This window comes from Oncorhynchus gorbuscha, linkage group LG24 (genome assembly GCF_021184085.1).
Source record: "Oncorhynchus gorbuscha isolate QuinsamMale2020 ecotype Even-year linkage group LG24, OgorEven_v1.0, whole genome shotgun sequence".
Classification (NCBI taxonomy): Eukaryota; Metazoa; Chordata; class Actinopteri; order Salmoniformes; family Salmonidae; genus Oncorhynchus; species Oncorhynchus gorbuscha.
The window spans coordinates 30153626-30170634 of NC_060196.1; the positions used below are offsets into that span (position 1 = coordinate 30153626).

At 41.6% G+C, this 17009-nt stretch overlaps 1 protein-coding gene and 2 pseudogenes across 1 annotated transcript; 2 read left to right on the plus strand and 1 right to left on the minus strand.

The window, feature by feature from the left end:
* Nucleotides 1–32: 32 nt before the first annotated feature.
* LOC124012336 lies at nucleotides 33–6117 on the minus strand (annotated as a pseudogene).
* Nucleotides 5436–8959, plus strand: LOC124012338 (annotated as a pseudogene).
* Nucleotides 8960–12584: 3625 nt separating this feature from the next.
* Nucleotides 12585–16662, plus strand: LOC124013225 (proteasome subunit beta type-9). Its single transcript, XM_046327476.1, has 7 exons — nucleotides 12585–12834; nucleotides 12989–13128; nucleotides 13361–13428; nucleotides 13553–13684; nucleotides 13938–14067; nucleotides 15929–16070; nucleotides 16212–16662. The coding sequence occupies exons 2-7, from the start codon at nucleotides 13075–13077 to the stop codon at nucleotides 16337–16339; spliced, it is 654 nt and encodes a 217-aa protein (XP_046183432.1). The 5' UTR covers nucleotides 12585–12834; nucleotides 12989–13074; the 3' UTR covers nucleotides 16340–16662.
* Nucleotides 16663–17009: the final 347 nt, after the last annotated feature.

A 17009-nucleotide genomic window follows, 5' to 3' on the forward strand; every position in this document is an offset into this window, starting at 1 on the left:
GCTAAAAGTGAGGAGGGAAAACTCAAAACACATTTTCATGAAAAATAATGTAGACGTTTTATTCAATCAATCACTTTCCAATATTTCACCCACTAGCTTAGGTATTTTATACCTGTTCAAAATGTATCGCTGCCTACAGTTCATTCAACTAAGATCTTTATGTCACAAGGTTTTTATGGCTTTTCATTGTAGTGTCATCTTGTAGTCAAGTCTTGTCATTATTAGGTGTCTTTTATTCATTTCTTTTATGTCCGAATATTGTGATTAGCCTCTGTGTGACTGTCTCCAGCCTCTCTTTGTCGTTTCTGAGTGGTCAGGTTCAGGCGGTATCCATCCGCTGGACTGTCTCCTGCACTACCTCCAGGGACTATTTTCTCTGTCAAAATAGATGTTGTACCTGGACCATACTTGTATCTCTTCTGCCTGAATGAGAGAGGGTGAGAGAGAGAGTGGGAATGAGAGAAAAGAGAGAGAAATGAAACACTGTTTTCTAGACTAATACTTGAAGCAGAATCTGAGGATGGTGACATCATTTACCTCTTGTCTTTGTACTCTGACTCCTGGTACGACCTGATGTAGTCCACCCCCTGTTTAGTGATGACACAGATATCTATGTTGTTTCCTGAGCCCAGGTCACTCATGATGCCAGAGTGAATGGCATCCCGGACCAGTTCCTTAGCCTCCTCCATCTAGTAGGTCACAGGAATGGGGAGTGAATGAAGGACTGGGATGGGGGAGGTAGGACTGCAATACATCCAGATTAATGTAAACAAATCTCATGCATTCTTTATGGCGAGTCCAATGACTTAACTCTTGAGACTTGAACTCTGTCGACGCGATAGCATATGAACTAAATGTATGACAATTTCTAGCCTGCCTAAGGAAAAGTCACAAACCTCCATATTAGGTTTGAACCTGTCCTCCAGAATCCCCAAAGCAGCCAAATCACCAGACCCTACACAAAACACAATTCAAAGTAAAACACAAATATGAATCAACTAAATGTAATCATTTATAGATTATTCATGACTAGTTGATTAATCAACTAATAATGGCCCAAACAATAACAGTATATGGGTGTATGCTTATGTATGCTTGACACAGTAGCAGTCCCTCACCCATTGCAAGGTATGGCACATTGTCTATGCTCCCATAGGGCCCCACTGTGTAGAGGTGATTGCCGTTGCAGTCCACCCCTCCTAGGATTAGACTGGCCCCTATCTGGCCCCGGTACCTATGAGAGAATTATCAGATAGATTATTAACAAACAAGAATTTCTATTTTGAATCAAATTTATCTGATATGAAAGGCTGTTACATTGGAGCGCCTATAGAGTTGGTTGAGGTGAGTTTTTTCAACAGACAGTCATGTTTAAATGGGCAATCTGCGATTGCTACATCAATTTTTGGACTTTTAAATGAATGATATATACCCATTGATTATTGAAGAGTGTAACTTATAAATGCCTCATGGGCTTATTAGTTCAACTGTCGTACCCCTATCAGAACCCAAAATAGAAGTAATTGTAAACAAACACTGGAATAGCCTCAAAACATGGGCCTAGATTCAGTCAGTTCAGCTTTAACCAGCGATAACCGACAACAGCATAGCATAGCTTTTGTTTAGGCAATGTCGGAGGTGTAACTGCGTTGGAGCGGTCAAACCCAGAAGTGGTTTGCCGGCGTTATACCTATTATCGCCGACATTATACCTATCTCCGACATTATACCTATCTCCGACATTATACCTATCTCCGACATTATACCTATCTCCGACATTATACCTATCTCCGACATTATACCTATCGCCAGCATTATACCTATCTCCGACATTATACCTATCTCCGACATTATACCTATCGCCAGCATTATACCCATCTCCGGCATTATACCTATCGCCGGCATTATACCTATCGCCGGCATTATACCTATCTCCGACATTATACCTATCTCCGGCATTATACCTATCTCCGACATTATACCTATCTCCGACATTATACCTATCGCCGACATTATACCTATCGCCGGCATTGCCATAGGATGCACAGAGTCGCAGTAGAAATTCCATGCAGCCGTGTTACAGGTTCAAACATCGGAATGTGTGACGTAATCTACACCTCGATTAGGCTGATAGAAATCCTCATTATTTAGTTGAATGATTTCCAATTTGAGCGTCATTAGTTCTACAGAGCCTACACTTTCTCGTTCTGAACTTGTAACGCAAATGGCGTGGCTTTGTGACAATAAGCACACGAGCAGCCGCTCACCGAATCGTCAGCTCCAGCGCAGTTAAACCTCTGACATCGCCTGAATAAAAACAGCGAAATGTGATTGTTGGTTATCGCAGGTTAACACTGATCTGATTGAATCTAGGCCATGGTAAAAAATATTATAACAACTCACCTCGCAGATGGTCAGTCCTTTCATCCATTGCTTTGTGGATTAATTAATTAATTAACCACCGCTGTAATGGAGAGTGGTAAAGATACACACACGCGCACACACACACCTGAATAGCATGTCCTGCAGTATGTTTACTGCCATCACGACACGTGGGTTCCTGCCGCTGTTCATAGAAAAGATGGTGAGGTTGGAGGAGAGCAGGTCGGTCGTCTTCTCTGTATCCGCTGCAGTTCCTGCACCACAGCAGCTGAGAGAGGGAGTAGACAGGAGAGAGGGGACAGGAGAACAATGGATGTGCGGGCATGGATATCTCAAATAAAAGGGACAGCCTCCATTTTTATCACTACTCTCCCACTTCTCTTCACTTCTCTCTTACACACATGACATTCAATTCCATTCTAAACATAAGTCACACATTGACTATCCCTTAAAACAGGTGTAGGCCTACTCACTATATATTGGGGGAGATGTAGTGGATCTTGGCGCACATCTTATCAGCCACCACTTCACCGGAGGTGGCCCGTGTGTCTGCTCCCAGTACCACTCCCTCCTGCACAAACAAGGCCCCAAAGAACATTCCATTTAATACCCAATTGATTTCAATACATTTTGTCCATCATTATTGTCTTTTTTAAGTCACATATAGACAGGCAAGGATGATGATAAGGTACAGGGAACAAACATGTAAACACAACATGCAACAATTTCAAAGATTGTACTGAGTTACAGTTCATATAAGGAAACCAGTCCATTTAAATAAATTCATTAGGCCCTAATCTATGGAATGCACATGACTGGGAATATAGATATGCATCTGTTGGTCACAGATACCTTAAAGAAAAAGGAGGGGCATGCATCAGAAAACCAGTCAGTATCTGTTGTGACAATAATTTGCCTCATGCAAATTTGCCTCATGCAGCGTCTCCTTCACATAGAGTTGATCAGGCTGTTGATTGTGGCCTGTGTAAGGTTGCCCACTCTTTGTCAATGCCTGTGCGAAGTTGCTGGATATTGGCGGAAACTGGAACATGCTGTGGTACACGTCGATCCAGAGCATCCCAAACATGCTCAATGGGTGACATGTCTGTGAGTATGCAGGCCATGGAAGAACTGGGACATTTTCAGCTTCCAGGAATTGTGTACAGACCCTTGCGACATGGGGCTGTGCATTGTCATGCTGAAACATGAGGTGATGGCAGTGGATGAATGGCACGACAATGTGCCTCAGGATCTCATCACGGTATCTTTGTGCATTCAAATTTTCATCGATAAAATGTAATTGTGTTCGTTGTCCGTAGCTTATGCCTGTCCATACCATAACCCCACCACCACGGGGCACTCTGTTCACAACGTTGACATCAGCAAATCGCTCCCCCACACATCGCCATACACATTATTTACCATCTGCCCGGTACAGTTGAAACCGGGATTCATCTGTGAAAAGCACACTTCTCCAGTGTGCCAATAGCCATCAAAGGTGAGCATTTGCCCACTGAAGTCAGTTATGAAGCCAAACTGCAGTCAGGTCAAGACCCTGGTGAGGACGACGAGCACACAGATGAGCTTCCCTGAGATGGCTTCTGACAGTTTGTGGAGAAATTCTTTGGTTGTATAAACCCACAGTTTCATCAGCTGTCAGGGTTGACTGGTCTTAGACAATCCCGCAGGTGAAGAAGCCGGATATGGAGGTCCTGGGCTGTCGTCGTTACAAGTGGTCTGCAGTTGTGAGGCCATTTGGATGTACTGACAAACTCTAAAATGATATTGGAGGTGGCTTATGGTAGAGAAATTAATTTTTAATTATCTGGCAACAGCTCTGGTGGACATTCCTGCAGTCAGCATGCCAATTGCACGCTCCCTCAAAACTTGAGACCTCTGTGGCATTGTGTTGTGTGACAAAACTGCACATTTTAGAGTGGCCTTTTCTTGTCCCCAACATAAGGTGCACCTGTGTAATGATACTGCTGTTTAATCAGCTTCTTGATATACCACATCTGTCAGGTGGATGAAAATGTTCACTAACCGGGATGTAAAACATTTGTGCAGGAAATTTGAGAGAAACTGTTGTTTTGTGCATATGGAACATTTCTGGGATCTTTTATTTCAGCTTATGAAACATGGGACCAACACTTGACATGTTATATTTTTGTTCACTAGTGCTTGACTTGGGCTTGTGCTCACCAGAGCTGAGTACTGGCACCTCAAATGTTCTACTGCTTGAGCTCCTGTTCCTGTTATAGAATATTATCTCAAAAGTATTGTGGAGCACCTGCACCTAAATATAAGAAGTACCAGCAACCAAAATAAGTACTTGCACCTACAGTATGTCAGTCCAAATATGTCACAATCAAATCTATTATTATTATTAACAAAAAACACAAATATAACTTGAGAAATTCAATGCAAGCACTGGTTCATTATATTATGTTAAATTTACTTAAAATACATGAAATGGGACCACTGAAAATTGGCCCGCTATATGGATCTTCCACTTATTAGAGATGCCTTCCCATTTCAGTGGACATCACTCTCACCTTGCACACTAGTCCAGCTATGGTGGTCCCAGTCTTCATAGGCTTAGGGTTCTTGGTCTGTCCTCCCTCAAGCAGGGCCTCCAGGGCAACATTTCTGTTTGATAAAGATATAGACCAATCAAATACACAATACCAATACAGTGTACCACAAAATCATACAAAGAAAAGCCCTATCTAATGTTGACCAGATCAATAACATTGCAATCAGCTGATTAACACATAGAAGTATGACTTTCATTCAAATAAAATGCAGAAAGAATCAAATGCAGCCTTAAAAATGACATATTTTCATAGATAATACGAGATTTATTACTTTCACTTTTGACATAGGCTTAGTTTGGATTACGATTTACAAAACAAACTCAATGTTAATATCCTTAAAAATAAAAGGGAAATCATACCTGGCGACGTTCTCGAAATTAAATCCCGATGTAGGTATTTCGAGAACATTTGATAGCGCCATACCTGAAAATGTTATTTTGCACTCACTTGTAAGATTCTGACTTCCCTTACAACCCTTTGCACGTCGCACGAGGTCGCAATATTCTCGATCTGATGTGACCCTACAGTATGTGACTAAGGAACACAGTTTTATCCCTCTTTAATCGGTTTTAATAATGGAAAGACACGTAATGGACTCTCAAATCAAAGGAGTTAGCACAGGCGTAAGTAAACCATTTGTTATATTTTGTATCTGATCATGTTATACATTTTTCCTAAATTGAAACAGCGATAGCCTACATTTTGGGACCAATTTACCTGAATTTATGAGGATTTTAATTCTAGGTTGCCTTGTTGATTTTGTCATTAATTCATGTCGGTACACTAAAGCTGAAATTCATGTAAAACGTTTATACATTTAACTTAATAATAACGTCATATTTTCTGAACAAAGGGCTGAATTTACTTTCGTTTTCGAGTCATTCATCTGCAACTCAAACTCAGGGTAGAAATTAACCTACGTACATGCTCCCAAAATCCCAACTACAGCCCATCCATTGACTATAGACCAAGGGTGTCAAATTCATTTTGCTCTGGGGGCCGCGTTCAGTTTTTAACAAGGTCGGGAGGGATGCACTGAAAATTGGTTATATTTCTATTGGTTATAAAAAATAGTCCTCTAGCCATCGAATTTCCCATGCTCCCTGTATGAAACTGTATGATTGTAATTCATTTCTACACCATTTCGATTTGGTTTTAGTCATTTTAAAGTATATTGACTTTTTTAACACAAACCACCCGGATTGGACCCCCTCACCGGCTGGATGTTTAACACCCCTCAAGGAGGAAAATGACCTTAGATCAGATATAATAAATCTCATAAATATATGATCATACAAATATATACTTATTATATCTTATATTGTAATTGTATGCTCCCTCTATCCCCATCTAACTGATTATACATGCTCTGCATTTGATCTCCTACAGACCACCATCTTGGCGGTGACGTTCAATGGAGGGGTCATCATCGGCTCAGATTCCAGGGCGTCCATTGGAGGGTAACATGCTGACCACACCGCTCGTGTTACATGCGCGAGCGTTGCAAAATAAATGTACACATACATGTTATTCAAACTGCTCACGCGCGTCAACAAATGTCTGCGTAGCCAGGAGCTAAAATAGAACTTGGTTCTATTTGTGACGCTTGACCCTCTGCAAGTCCCGCCTCTCCCATCTCCTCATTGGTTTTTAGGAGCATATACCCACGTGGGTGATTGAAAGATGAACTGAGGTCCACACTCCATTCCAGTTGGTGGTGGTAATGCACCAAGTTGTTTGCCAACCGCCATATTAAGTCTGAAGAAAAAGAAGAAGACTGAAGGAGGAGCGATTACTAGAAACTAACTTGTGTACCCTTTTATCTGTGGATTAATGGTCGGAGTAGAGGACCTTGTGCATTTCAGGTAAAATAACAACCCAATGTTTATATCCCAGGACAAATTAGCTAACAACAGCAAGGTAGCCATGAAGGTTTGATGCTTTTCAACCTGGCCCCAAATGACTATAGTTGGTTCAGAATTAGTTTCGATATTTCAACCTGCATGTCCTGATCACGTCTGGTGTGGATGAACAAAATCAACATGTGCGCAATGGCTCACGCGGAAGCGCGCGTGAAACCGGTCTAGTCAGCCTGTGAGGAGGATCTTCAACACCTATTAACACCTTGCACCAAGTTAATCATATTGCTCCTCCTTTCCTCTAGACATGTCTTTATGCTCAAATACGTCTGTGACACGCAACATATTAAATAAATCTGCCATCACTTATAGCAATATATACATTGGACTGTGTCACCAGGAGTCTATCTCCACTTCACCCACAGGTACTACGTGTCCTCTAAGACCATCAACAAGCTGATCCAGGTCCATGACAGGATATTCTGCTGCATCGCCGGCTCCCTGGCAGACGCTCAGGCCGTCACCAAGGCTGCCAAGTTCCAGATCTCCTTCCACAGGTATAGACCACCCTTTCCCGGTCTCTGTTCCTGGCCTTGTCTGGATCGACATAGCTCGTGATGATTGATCTCAAACTAATGAAGCTTGACTGATGTGTTATTGATTTGTATTATTATCAGCAATGGGGAGAACTCCATTTCAGAGGTGGTCTTAGTAGTATTGTGCAGCCTACGTTTACATTTTAGTCATTTAGCAGACACTCTTATCCTGAGCAACTTACAGTAGCAATTAGGGTTAAGTGCCATGCTCAAGGGCACATTGACAACAATGTTTTTACCTAGTCGGCTCGGGGATCAAACCAGCGACCTTTCGGTTACTGGTCCGAAGCTCTTAACCGCTAGGCCTCTTGAACTACAATACATTTAATAGACATAGAAACAAACTGTGGAATAATCCTGAAGCTAAATGATGACAACCATGTCTTCTCTGTGTCTGCCCTGTGTGATAAGTATTCAGATGGAGTCCCCTCCTCTGGTGAAGGCAGCAGCGTCCGTGTTGAAGGAGCTGTGCTACAACAACAAGGAGGAGCTGCAGGCCGGCTTCATCACTGCAGGCTGGGACAGGAAGAAAGGGCCACAGGTGAAGCACTGGGGCATAACAAACAGTAAAACAGACCTATAGAATAGAGCACAATAGAATAGAACACACACCATTTCTGACTGTTATCTCACCTGTAGGTTTACACAGTGGCCCTGGGCGGTATGTTACTCAGTCAGCCGTTCACCATCGGAGGATCAGGCAGCACATACATCTACGGTTACGCCGATGCCAAATACAAACCTGACATGAGCAAAGAGGAGTGCCGGCAGTTTGCTACAAATGGTAAAAGTTGATTTTCCTTTTAGGCTTCCTTGTTTTATCCGAATGGCACTGTTTTTATATAGGATAAAAGATGTCAGATATTGAATCATTTTTTATATATTTTATTGAAAACGTCTTCCAGTGGGACAGGAGAGTGATTGTAGGATGGGTTTGCGATGGGATTATTGGCACTGGAACACAACAGACCTGTTTCCCGAAAATGTGTAAGGATATGGTTCCATACCCATCTCTGCCTGCCATCTGACCTATTTTCCTCTCTTTCCTCCCTCCCTCCCTCTTCTTTTTCACCCCACCTAGCTCTTGCCCTGGCTATGGGCAGAGACAATGTCAGTGGGGGTGTGGCACACCTGGTAGTCATCACGGAGGAGGGGGGTGGAGCATATTGTCATTCCTGGAGACAAGCTGCCCAAGTTCCACGACGAGTAGTGACACTTCAATCAGCCAATCAGCTGTAACACTCTGTGAGAGGAATTTGTAACCTTCACCCAACCAATCACTGTTGTTCATACTGTACATGCAGCATTTGGTGTTCGTAAGCCTAACTATTCACATCAGTTTTGGGACTGTGGTTAGAAATAAACACTAATGATTTCCAAGAGTTCAATGTGAGAATCTTCTCTGCTCCTGCCTATGTGTTTTCTAATCCACACTGTGTTCACTTTGTTTCTGTGCTTTATATATTTTTTTATCTGATGACCTTTGTATGGAATCCATCAAATCAAAGTAAAAAAATCTCTTTACACTGCGTGTAAGTGTGTTTGATTAGAAATGAGTCAATCTGACAGTCCCCACTATAATTGATAAGGCTATTTCTGAGGGAATACGCCCCATTTACTTTGAGGCATCATTAGCAATAGATTAGGAAACATCCAATCAAATTTTATTTGTCACAAGCGCCGAAAACAACAGGTGTAGTAGACCTTATAGTGAAATGCTTACTTACAAGCCCTTAACCAACAATGGACTTAAGAAAAATAAGAGTTAAGAAAATATTTACTAAATAAACAAAAGTAAAAAAATAAAAGAGCAACAGTACAATCATAAAATGATGCTATATACAGGGGGTGCCAGTACCGAGGCAATGTACAGGGCTACAGGTTAGTTGAGGTAATATGTACATGTACACTACCGTTCAAAAGTTTGGGGTCACTTAGACATTTCCTTGTTTTTGAAAGAAAAGCAATTTTTTTGTCCATTAAAATAACACCAAATTGATCAGAAATACAGAGTAGAAATTGTTAATGTTGTAAATGACTATTGTAGCTGGAAACGGATTACTTTTTATGGAATATCTACAGAGGCCCATTATCAGCAACCATTACTCCTGTGTTCCAATGGCACGTTGTGTTAACTAATCAAATTTTGTCATTTTAAATGGCTAATTGATCGTTAGAAAACCTGTTTGCAATTATGTTAGAACAGCTGAAAGCTATTGTCCTGATTAAAGAAGCAATATAATTGTCCTTCTTTAGACTAGTTGAGTATCTGGAGCATCAGCATTTGTGGGTTCGATTACAGGCTCAAAATGGCCAGAAACAAAGACTTTCTTCTGAAACTCGTCAGTCTATTCTTGTTCTGAGAAATTAAGGCTATTTCATGCGAGAAATTGCCAAGAAACTGGAGATCTCATACAAAGCTGTGTACTACTCTGTCCACAGAACAGCGCAAACTGGCTTTAAGTGGTTGGCCCCGGTGCACATCTGAGCATGAAGACAAGTACATTAAAGTGTCTAGTTTGAGAAACAGATGCCTCACAAGTCCTCAGACACCACACAAGTCCTCAACTGGCAGCTTCATTAAATAGTACCCGCAAATCACAAGTCTCAACATCAACAGTGAAGAGGATCCTGGCCTTCTAGGCAGAGTTGCAAAGAAAAAGCCATATCTCAGACTGGCCAATAAAAATAAAAGATTAAGATGGGCAAAAGAACACAGACTCTGGACAGAGAAACTCTGCCTAGAATGGATGGACATTTCTATGTGAACCCAAACTTTCGAACGGTATTGTAGGTAGGGATAAAGTGAGCCTGTTATAACTAATGCGTATTTAAACCTGTGTTTACATGACAGCAACATACAAATAATTAAAAAAATGTAAATATTGGTATAACTTAAAACTGTTATATAATGAGTGAGACAGGCGCACGAATACGATACCCCAAGACATGCTAACCTCTCACCATTACAATAACGGGAGGTTATTTTTAAAATATATTTATGCCTGTAAATTTCTCACTCATCGTTATTTACGATTCATTCAGAATTATCCCTAATCATGGTAGCATCCACATTAATGTAGAAGTGTTTAGAAAATAATATAATATTTTTCTACAATAAAAGTTACTCCAAAATTACACAATTCATTATTTACCATTACTTTCTATTGAGCACAAATTCATCTGAAACACATCCAAAACAAACACCAAATGCATCCAACAAGTTTGTAGAGTCACAAGCTTGATGTAGTCATTGCGTGCTATGAATATGGGACCACACTACTTAATTTTAGACTACTCTACTACACGTATAATTTAATTTGTCCCAATACTTCTGTTCCCCTAAAATGAAGGGACTATGTACAAAAAGTGCCGTGTCTTATATTGTCTTGTCATTTTGCTTTTCCCTCTGTTCGTTTTCCCCCTGCTGGTCTTTTTAGGTTCGTTCCCCTTTTTCTCTCTCCCTTCCTCTCTCTCTTCTCTCTATCGTTCCGTTCCTGCTCCCAGCTGTTCCTATTCCCCTAATCAATCATTTAGTCTTCCCACACCTGTTCCCTATCTTTTTCCCTGATTAGAGTCCCTATTTCTCCCCTTGTTTTCCGTTTCTGCCCTGTCGGATCCTTGTCTATTGTTCACCGTGCTGTGTCTGTGTATCGCCCTGTCGTGTCGTGCTCTCATCCTTCTAGACCTATCGGCTGCCTTCGATACTGTGAACCATCAGATCCTCCTCTCCACCCTCTCCGAGTTGGGCATCTCCGGCGCGGCCCACGCTTGGATTGCGTCCTACCTGACAGGTCGCTCCTACCAGGTGGCGTGGCGAGAATCTGTCTCCTCACCACGCGCTCTCACCACTGGTGTCCCCCAGGGCTCTGTTCTAGGCCCTCTCCTATTCTCGCTATACACCAAGTCACTTGGCTCTGTCATAACCTCACATGGTCTCTCCTATCATTGCTATGCAGACGACACACAATTAATCTTCTCCTTTCCCCCTTCTGATGACCAGGTGGCGAATCGCATCTCTGCATGTCTGGCAGACATATCAGTGTGGATGACGGATCACCACCTCAAGCTGAACTTCGGCAAGACGGAGCTGCTCTTCCTCCCGGGGAAGGACTGCCCGTTCCATGATCTCGCCATCACGGTTGACAACTCCATTGTGTCCTCCTCCCAGAGCGCTAAGAACCTTGGCGTGATCCTGGACAACAAACTGTCGTTCTCAACTAACATCAAGGCGGTGGCCCGTTCCTGTAGGTTCATGCTCTACAACATCCGCAGAGTACGACCCTGCCTCACACAGGAAGCGGCGCAGGTCCTAATCCAGGCACTTGTCATCTCCCGTCTGGATTACTGCAACTCGCTGTTGGCTGGGCTCCCTGCCTGTGCCATTAAACCCCTACAACTCATCCAGAACGCCGCAGCCCGTCTAGTGTTCAACCTTCCCAAGTTCTCTCACGTCACCCCGCTCCTCCGCTCTCTCCACTGGCTTCCAGTTGAAGCTTCCGCTACAAGACCATGGTGCTTGCCTACGGAGCTGTGAGGGGAACGGCACCTCAGTACCTCCAGGCTCTGATCAGGCCCTACACCCAAATAAGGGCACTGCGTTCATCCACCTCTGGCCTGCTCGCCTCCCTACCACTGAGGAAGTACAGTTCCCGCTCAGCTCAGTCAAAACTGTTCGCTGCTCTGGCTCCCCAATGGTGGAACAAACTCCCTCATGACGCCAGGACAGCGGAGTCAATCACCACCTTCCGGAGACACCTGAAACCCCACCTCTTTAAGGAATACCTAGGATAGGATAAAGTAATCCTTCTCACCCCCTCCCCCCTTAAAATATTTAGATGCACTATTGTAAAGTGGTTGTTCCACTGGATGTCATAAGGTGAATGCACCAATTTGTAAGTCGCTCTGGATAAGAGCGTCTGCTAAATGACTTAAATGTAAATGTGTCGTGTTTCCCTCAGATGCTGCGTGGTGAGCAGGTGTCTGAGTCTGCTACGTTCAAGTGCCTTCCCGAGGCAACCTGCAGTTCATGATCGAGTCTCCAGTCTGTTCTCGTCATTACGAGTGGAATTGTGCTTTATGATTGTATATTTACTTTACTGGATTAAAGACTCTGTTTTCGCCAAGTCGCTTTTGGGTCCTCATTCACCAGCATAACACACCCGATATGGATGAAAATACCTTTACATTTAAACGGAAAGTCTACACTTTAACCTCATAGTCATAGTACCATTTCAATTCCAAAGTGTTGGAGTACAGAGCCAAAACAACAACACAAATGTCTCTCTGACCCCATGCTTTTGGAGCTCTGTATGTTTCTTGGGAAATAATTTCAGCCTCTCACTGACAATCTAACTTTCATTTTCATTTTCGTCTGGAAAATGGTGGACCAGACAAAAAGGTATGACGGCTTCTTTCTCAAATATCTCTAATAGTTGACTCTAAATACAAAATTGTAGTGTAATAGCAATCGCTCGCGTATGTCCTAAATGAGGCGTCGTTTGGTTTTAAATGGCATGTTTTCTTTCTCTTTCCATTTCGCGTTGAGTCAATAGGCTTCTCACACACCGTGCTCACTGAACAGGTATCAACGCGACCAGCCACTTATTATCTATCGGGCGCAAAAATCAAGCGCTTTAAGATGTTAGAAGAATCATCAGAGCCAGGGTGGCTATCTGAAGAAGTAAAAACTGGGGTGAGTATATATTTTGATGACATGTATGGAGGTTGAATTGATATTAGCCTATAATGTTGGGGTGTTCATCCTGTTTTTGTCTATTTATTTGTAGGAATGTTTAAATATAATCTATTGCCTTTTCCAAATGGTCAGTCTCAAAGTGAACTTAGCTGTGTTGAGTCATTCAAATTAGTCATTTAATTATGCTCTCAAGACCGCTTAATCAAACTTGTGTCTGTTTTCCTATCAGACCACCATCATTGCTATTGAATTTGATGGAGGGGTGGTGCTGGGCTCTGACTCTCGAGTGTCTGCTGGGTAAATTTCTGTACCAAGTCTTTGAAAGCCAATCATTTAAAATGAACATTCAAAAAGTGATGGTCCTCCCTAAACCCTCTGTTTTTCCTCCATCCATCCTCCCTCTTCTCTCCATCCCTCACAGGGAGACTGTGGTGAACCGGGTGATGAACAAGCTCTCTCTCCTCCATGACAAGATCTACTGCGCCCTGTCAGGCTCGGCTGCGGACGCCCAGACCATCGCTGAGATGGTTAACTCCCAGCTGGATGTGCACAGGTATTACCCGTGTTTCCTGCTGCATGGCTATTTATTGTGGTCGACAATAGCTCTAGTCCTATGTATAACACATTTGGTTGAGTTAATAAATGTATGGAAAAGGTTAATAGGCCTTCACTGCGCATTTTCTCATGTTCTCCTTTTATTTTTATTTAACCTTTATTTAATTAACTAGGCAATAGGGGATTGCCTTTATACAGTAGATGCTGCTATTAAGCTGTGGCTTATGTGACTTGTGACCTCTTGAACTCAGCATTGAGGTTGGAGAGGATCCTCAAGTTCGTTCAGCTGCCACTCTGGTGAAAAACATCTCGTACAAGTACAAAGAAGAGCTGTCAGCACATCTCATTGTTGCCGGGTGGGACAAGAGAGGAGGGGGACAGGTCAGTCATAGAAATGCCACATCTATAAACACTAGTCCCATCTGTATTCATTTCTTTATTGTGCACCTTTCGGAACATTGTCTTGCACCTTGAACATTTAAACTGATGCCTGAAGCTCAGAAGAGGTCATTTTAAATTGAATTGAACAATTTTGTAAATAGTTTTGAGTGCATGCTTAAATGAACTTTTAGTACAATTAGTAGGGGAGAGCCGGGACAAAGGTAAAACGGCGTGAAAGTAACACACCCATTTGCTCAGATGAGACAGGAGCTAGAATCAGATAGTGAAATCAGCACGTTACTAATGCAGAGGACGAGCAACCTGTAAAAAAACTGCCCAGTCCAACCAAATTATCAACAAAAAGTAGTTTTGAGTAATGTAAGTACCCGGACGTGTTTTTCGGTTATAGAGTTGTGTTGAATTTAAGGTTCCAAACAGATGTTGTTTTCTTAAACCCATTTAGTGACTAAATGACAGCACAGGTTTCAAGGAAAATGCTAGCTAGTCTTGGTTGTTAGCCTGGGAGACGTTACAGGAGAGATGGGTGGGACGAATGGAACACAATGTTACCTGATGACCTGGATTAAAATAAAATAACTTTAAGCACAGGCCATTGTCTCTTCTAGTTCATAATGCTTTTATAATGTTATCAAGATATCAACAAGTGACAATGTTTAAAAATGTGATCTGACATCATTAGTATTATGCCTTAATCAATTGACTTGATGGGTCAGCTTCTCAAAAAGCTTTTATCGACCGGCTAGTGGTTAAAAATATTTATCTGTGTGATTCTGGGGATCAATTACCTTGTGTTAAGCCATGGAAATGTGATAAGCATGATGAGTTTTCTGTTTGTGAAGAGAATAAAAAAAGTTTATTCTATCAAGACTCGAGGAGTGCGTATGATAAGGGCAGTTGGAGATAACCTGATTGGTAGGGCCACAAAAAAAATGTAAATAAAAAAACCTTTATTTAACCAGATAGGCCAGATGGTGATAAACATCTACTACATTCCCATTGAAGTGAGATGAGAAAATGATGGTTAATATCTATTATGTGATCCATTTTAGTCCGATTAATATTGTAAGGCAAAACATTGTGGTTGAGCAACATTGCGATGTTGAGGCAATGTTGATTTTCATACATTTAGAACATATAGCATTAATTATTATTCAAATCGGCACGAAAATGTATTTATGGCTGATATTACATTTGTTGAAAGTAACAAGCATTACAAATCAGAAACTTGGAGATGAGACAGCTATTGTACACTTCTCGCCAGGTGTTACTTCCGTCCCAAGGCTGTGTTACTCCCGCCCCGCCAGCAGGTACAAAAGTAACGTTGCGGTAGTTCTGTTGCCGGCCTATTTCATGTCAATTAATTTACCCTAGAAATGGAATTACAGTTGCTAATGGTAGAGGACATATATAAATTGAATTACAGTTGCTAATGGTAGAGGACATATATAAATTGAATTACAGTTGCTAATGGTAGAGGACATATATAAATTGAATTACAGTTGCTAATGGTAGAGGACATATATAAATTGAATTACAGTTGCTAATGGTAGAGGACATATATAAATTGAATTACAGTTGCTAATGGTAGAGGACATATATAAATTGAATTACAGTTGCTAATGGTAGAGGACATATATAAATTGAATTGTCATGAAATATGATCTATCTAGCTCTATCGATCCGAGTAATTAGGAAAAGTCCTAAAAGTGTTACTTTCGTTCTGGTTCTCCCCTACATAATCAAACTCACAGTTGTTCACTAGTCTGCATAATATTTGACTTACTTCAGAGTTTGCTAGGTTTCTGTGCTCAAGCATCCCCCTCTCATTGATCCGTCCCAGGTGTACGTGACCCTGAATGGCTTGTTGTCCAGACAACCCTTTGCGGTAGGCGGTTCCGGAAGCGCTTATGTCTATGGGTTTGTTGATGCAGAGTACCGGAAGGCCATGAGCAAAGAGGACTGCCAACAGTTTGTTGTCAACAGTGAGTGACATTGCACTTTTAAAATACTTATATGTGTTGATATATGACCTAAACAGCATGACTTTGGAAGCTATTAAGATGTTGTATAATTTTTTATAATAAATTCTCCCTCTCTCTCTTTCTTCACCTCTCCTCTCTCAGCACTTTCATTGGCCATGAGTCGAGATGGTTCGAGTGGAGGTGTGGCCTACCTTGTCACTATCGATGAAAAGGGTGCAGAGGAGAAATGCATCCTGGGCAACGAGTTGCCCACTTTTTATGATCAGTAAAAACTGTGTTGTGAAAACTGAAACACTCAAGTTGTCGTAGTTATTGAACAGTGAGTGGACATTTGGCCGACTTATGAACAAACAGTATTAAATCTACACAGGATATAGAATGTTTGGATAATGTTATAAATCATGCTGGCACAATGTTCAATATTCTCATCCCCATATCACTACACATACTACTTTTGTATTATTCACAATAGTTAAGTTCTCTGTTGAAGACACTGATTTTATTTTGGGCACCCGGGGACCTCATGCTGGACTGTGTCTTTGGGTGATTCACAAGTCAATAAATCATCTCTCAATTAAACTTTCTTTGGCTATTTCTCTGTATGTTTATTTTTTTCAACACCAAAACAACTATTCAAGAAGTATTCTGCCACCATCAAAAGTGTTGGTAATTTTTGTTATTATGATTATGTTTGCCGGGATATAAACCATGCACTTGTGAGGCCATGGGAATTTTCGTAGCAAATTGTATTCATTTTAGGTGATGAGTCATCAGTTACCAAGTGGATATGAAGCCAGCAGGTTTCATTTAAAAAAAACCGAATTGTTGACTTGTGTTCATTAAAACTAGCATATGACAGACCTACATTAGCCTACTTAGGTTATCCTAGTGAGTGGTTAAGGTGAAATAGTAGACAATATATCAGCTATATCAATGGGG

Excerpts from the sequence above, each read along its gene's own strand:
- LOC124013225 (XM_046327476.1), top strand. The coding sequence starts at position 13,075 with ATGTTAGAAGAATCATCAGAGCCAGGGTGGCTATCTGAAGAAGTAAAA. Across the intron at positions 13,685-13,937 it reads TCCCAGCTGGATGTGCACAG|CATTGAGGTTGGAGAGGATC; the intron begins GTATTACCCGTG and ends TCTTGAACTCAG. Across the intron at positions 14,068-15,928 it reads ACAAGAGAGGAGGGGGACAG|GTGTACGTGACCCTGAATGG; the intron begins GTCAGTCATAGA and ends GATCCGTCCCAG.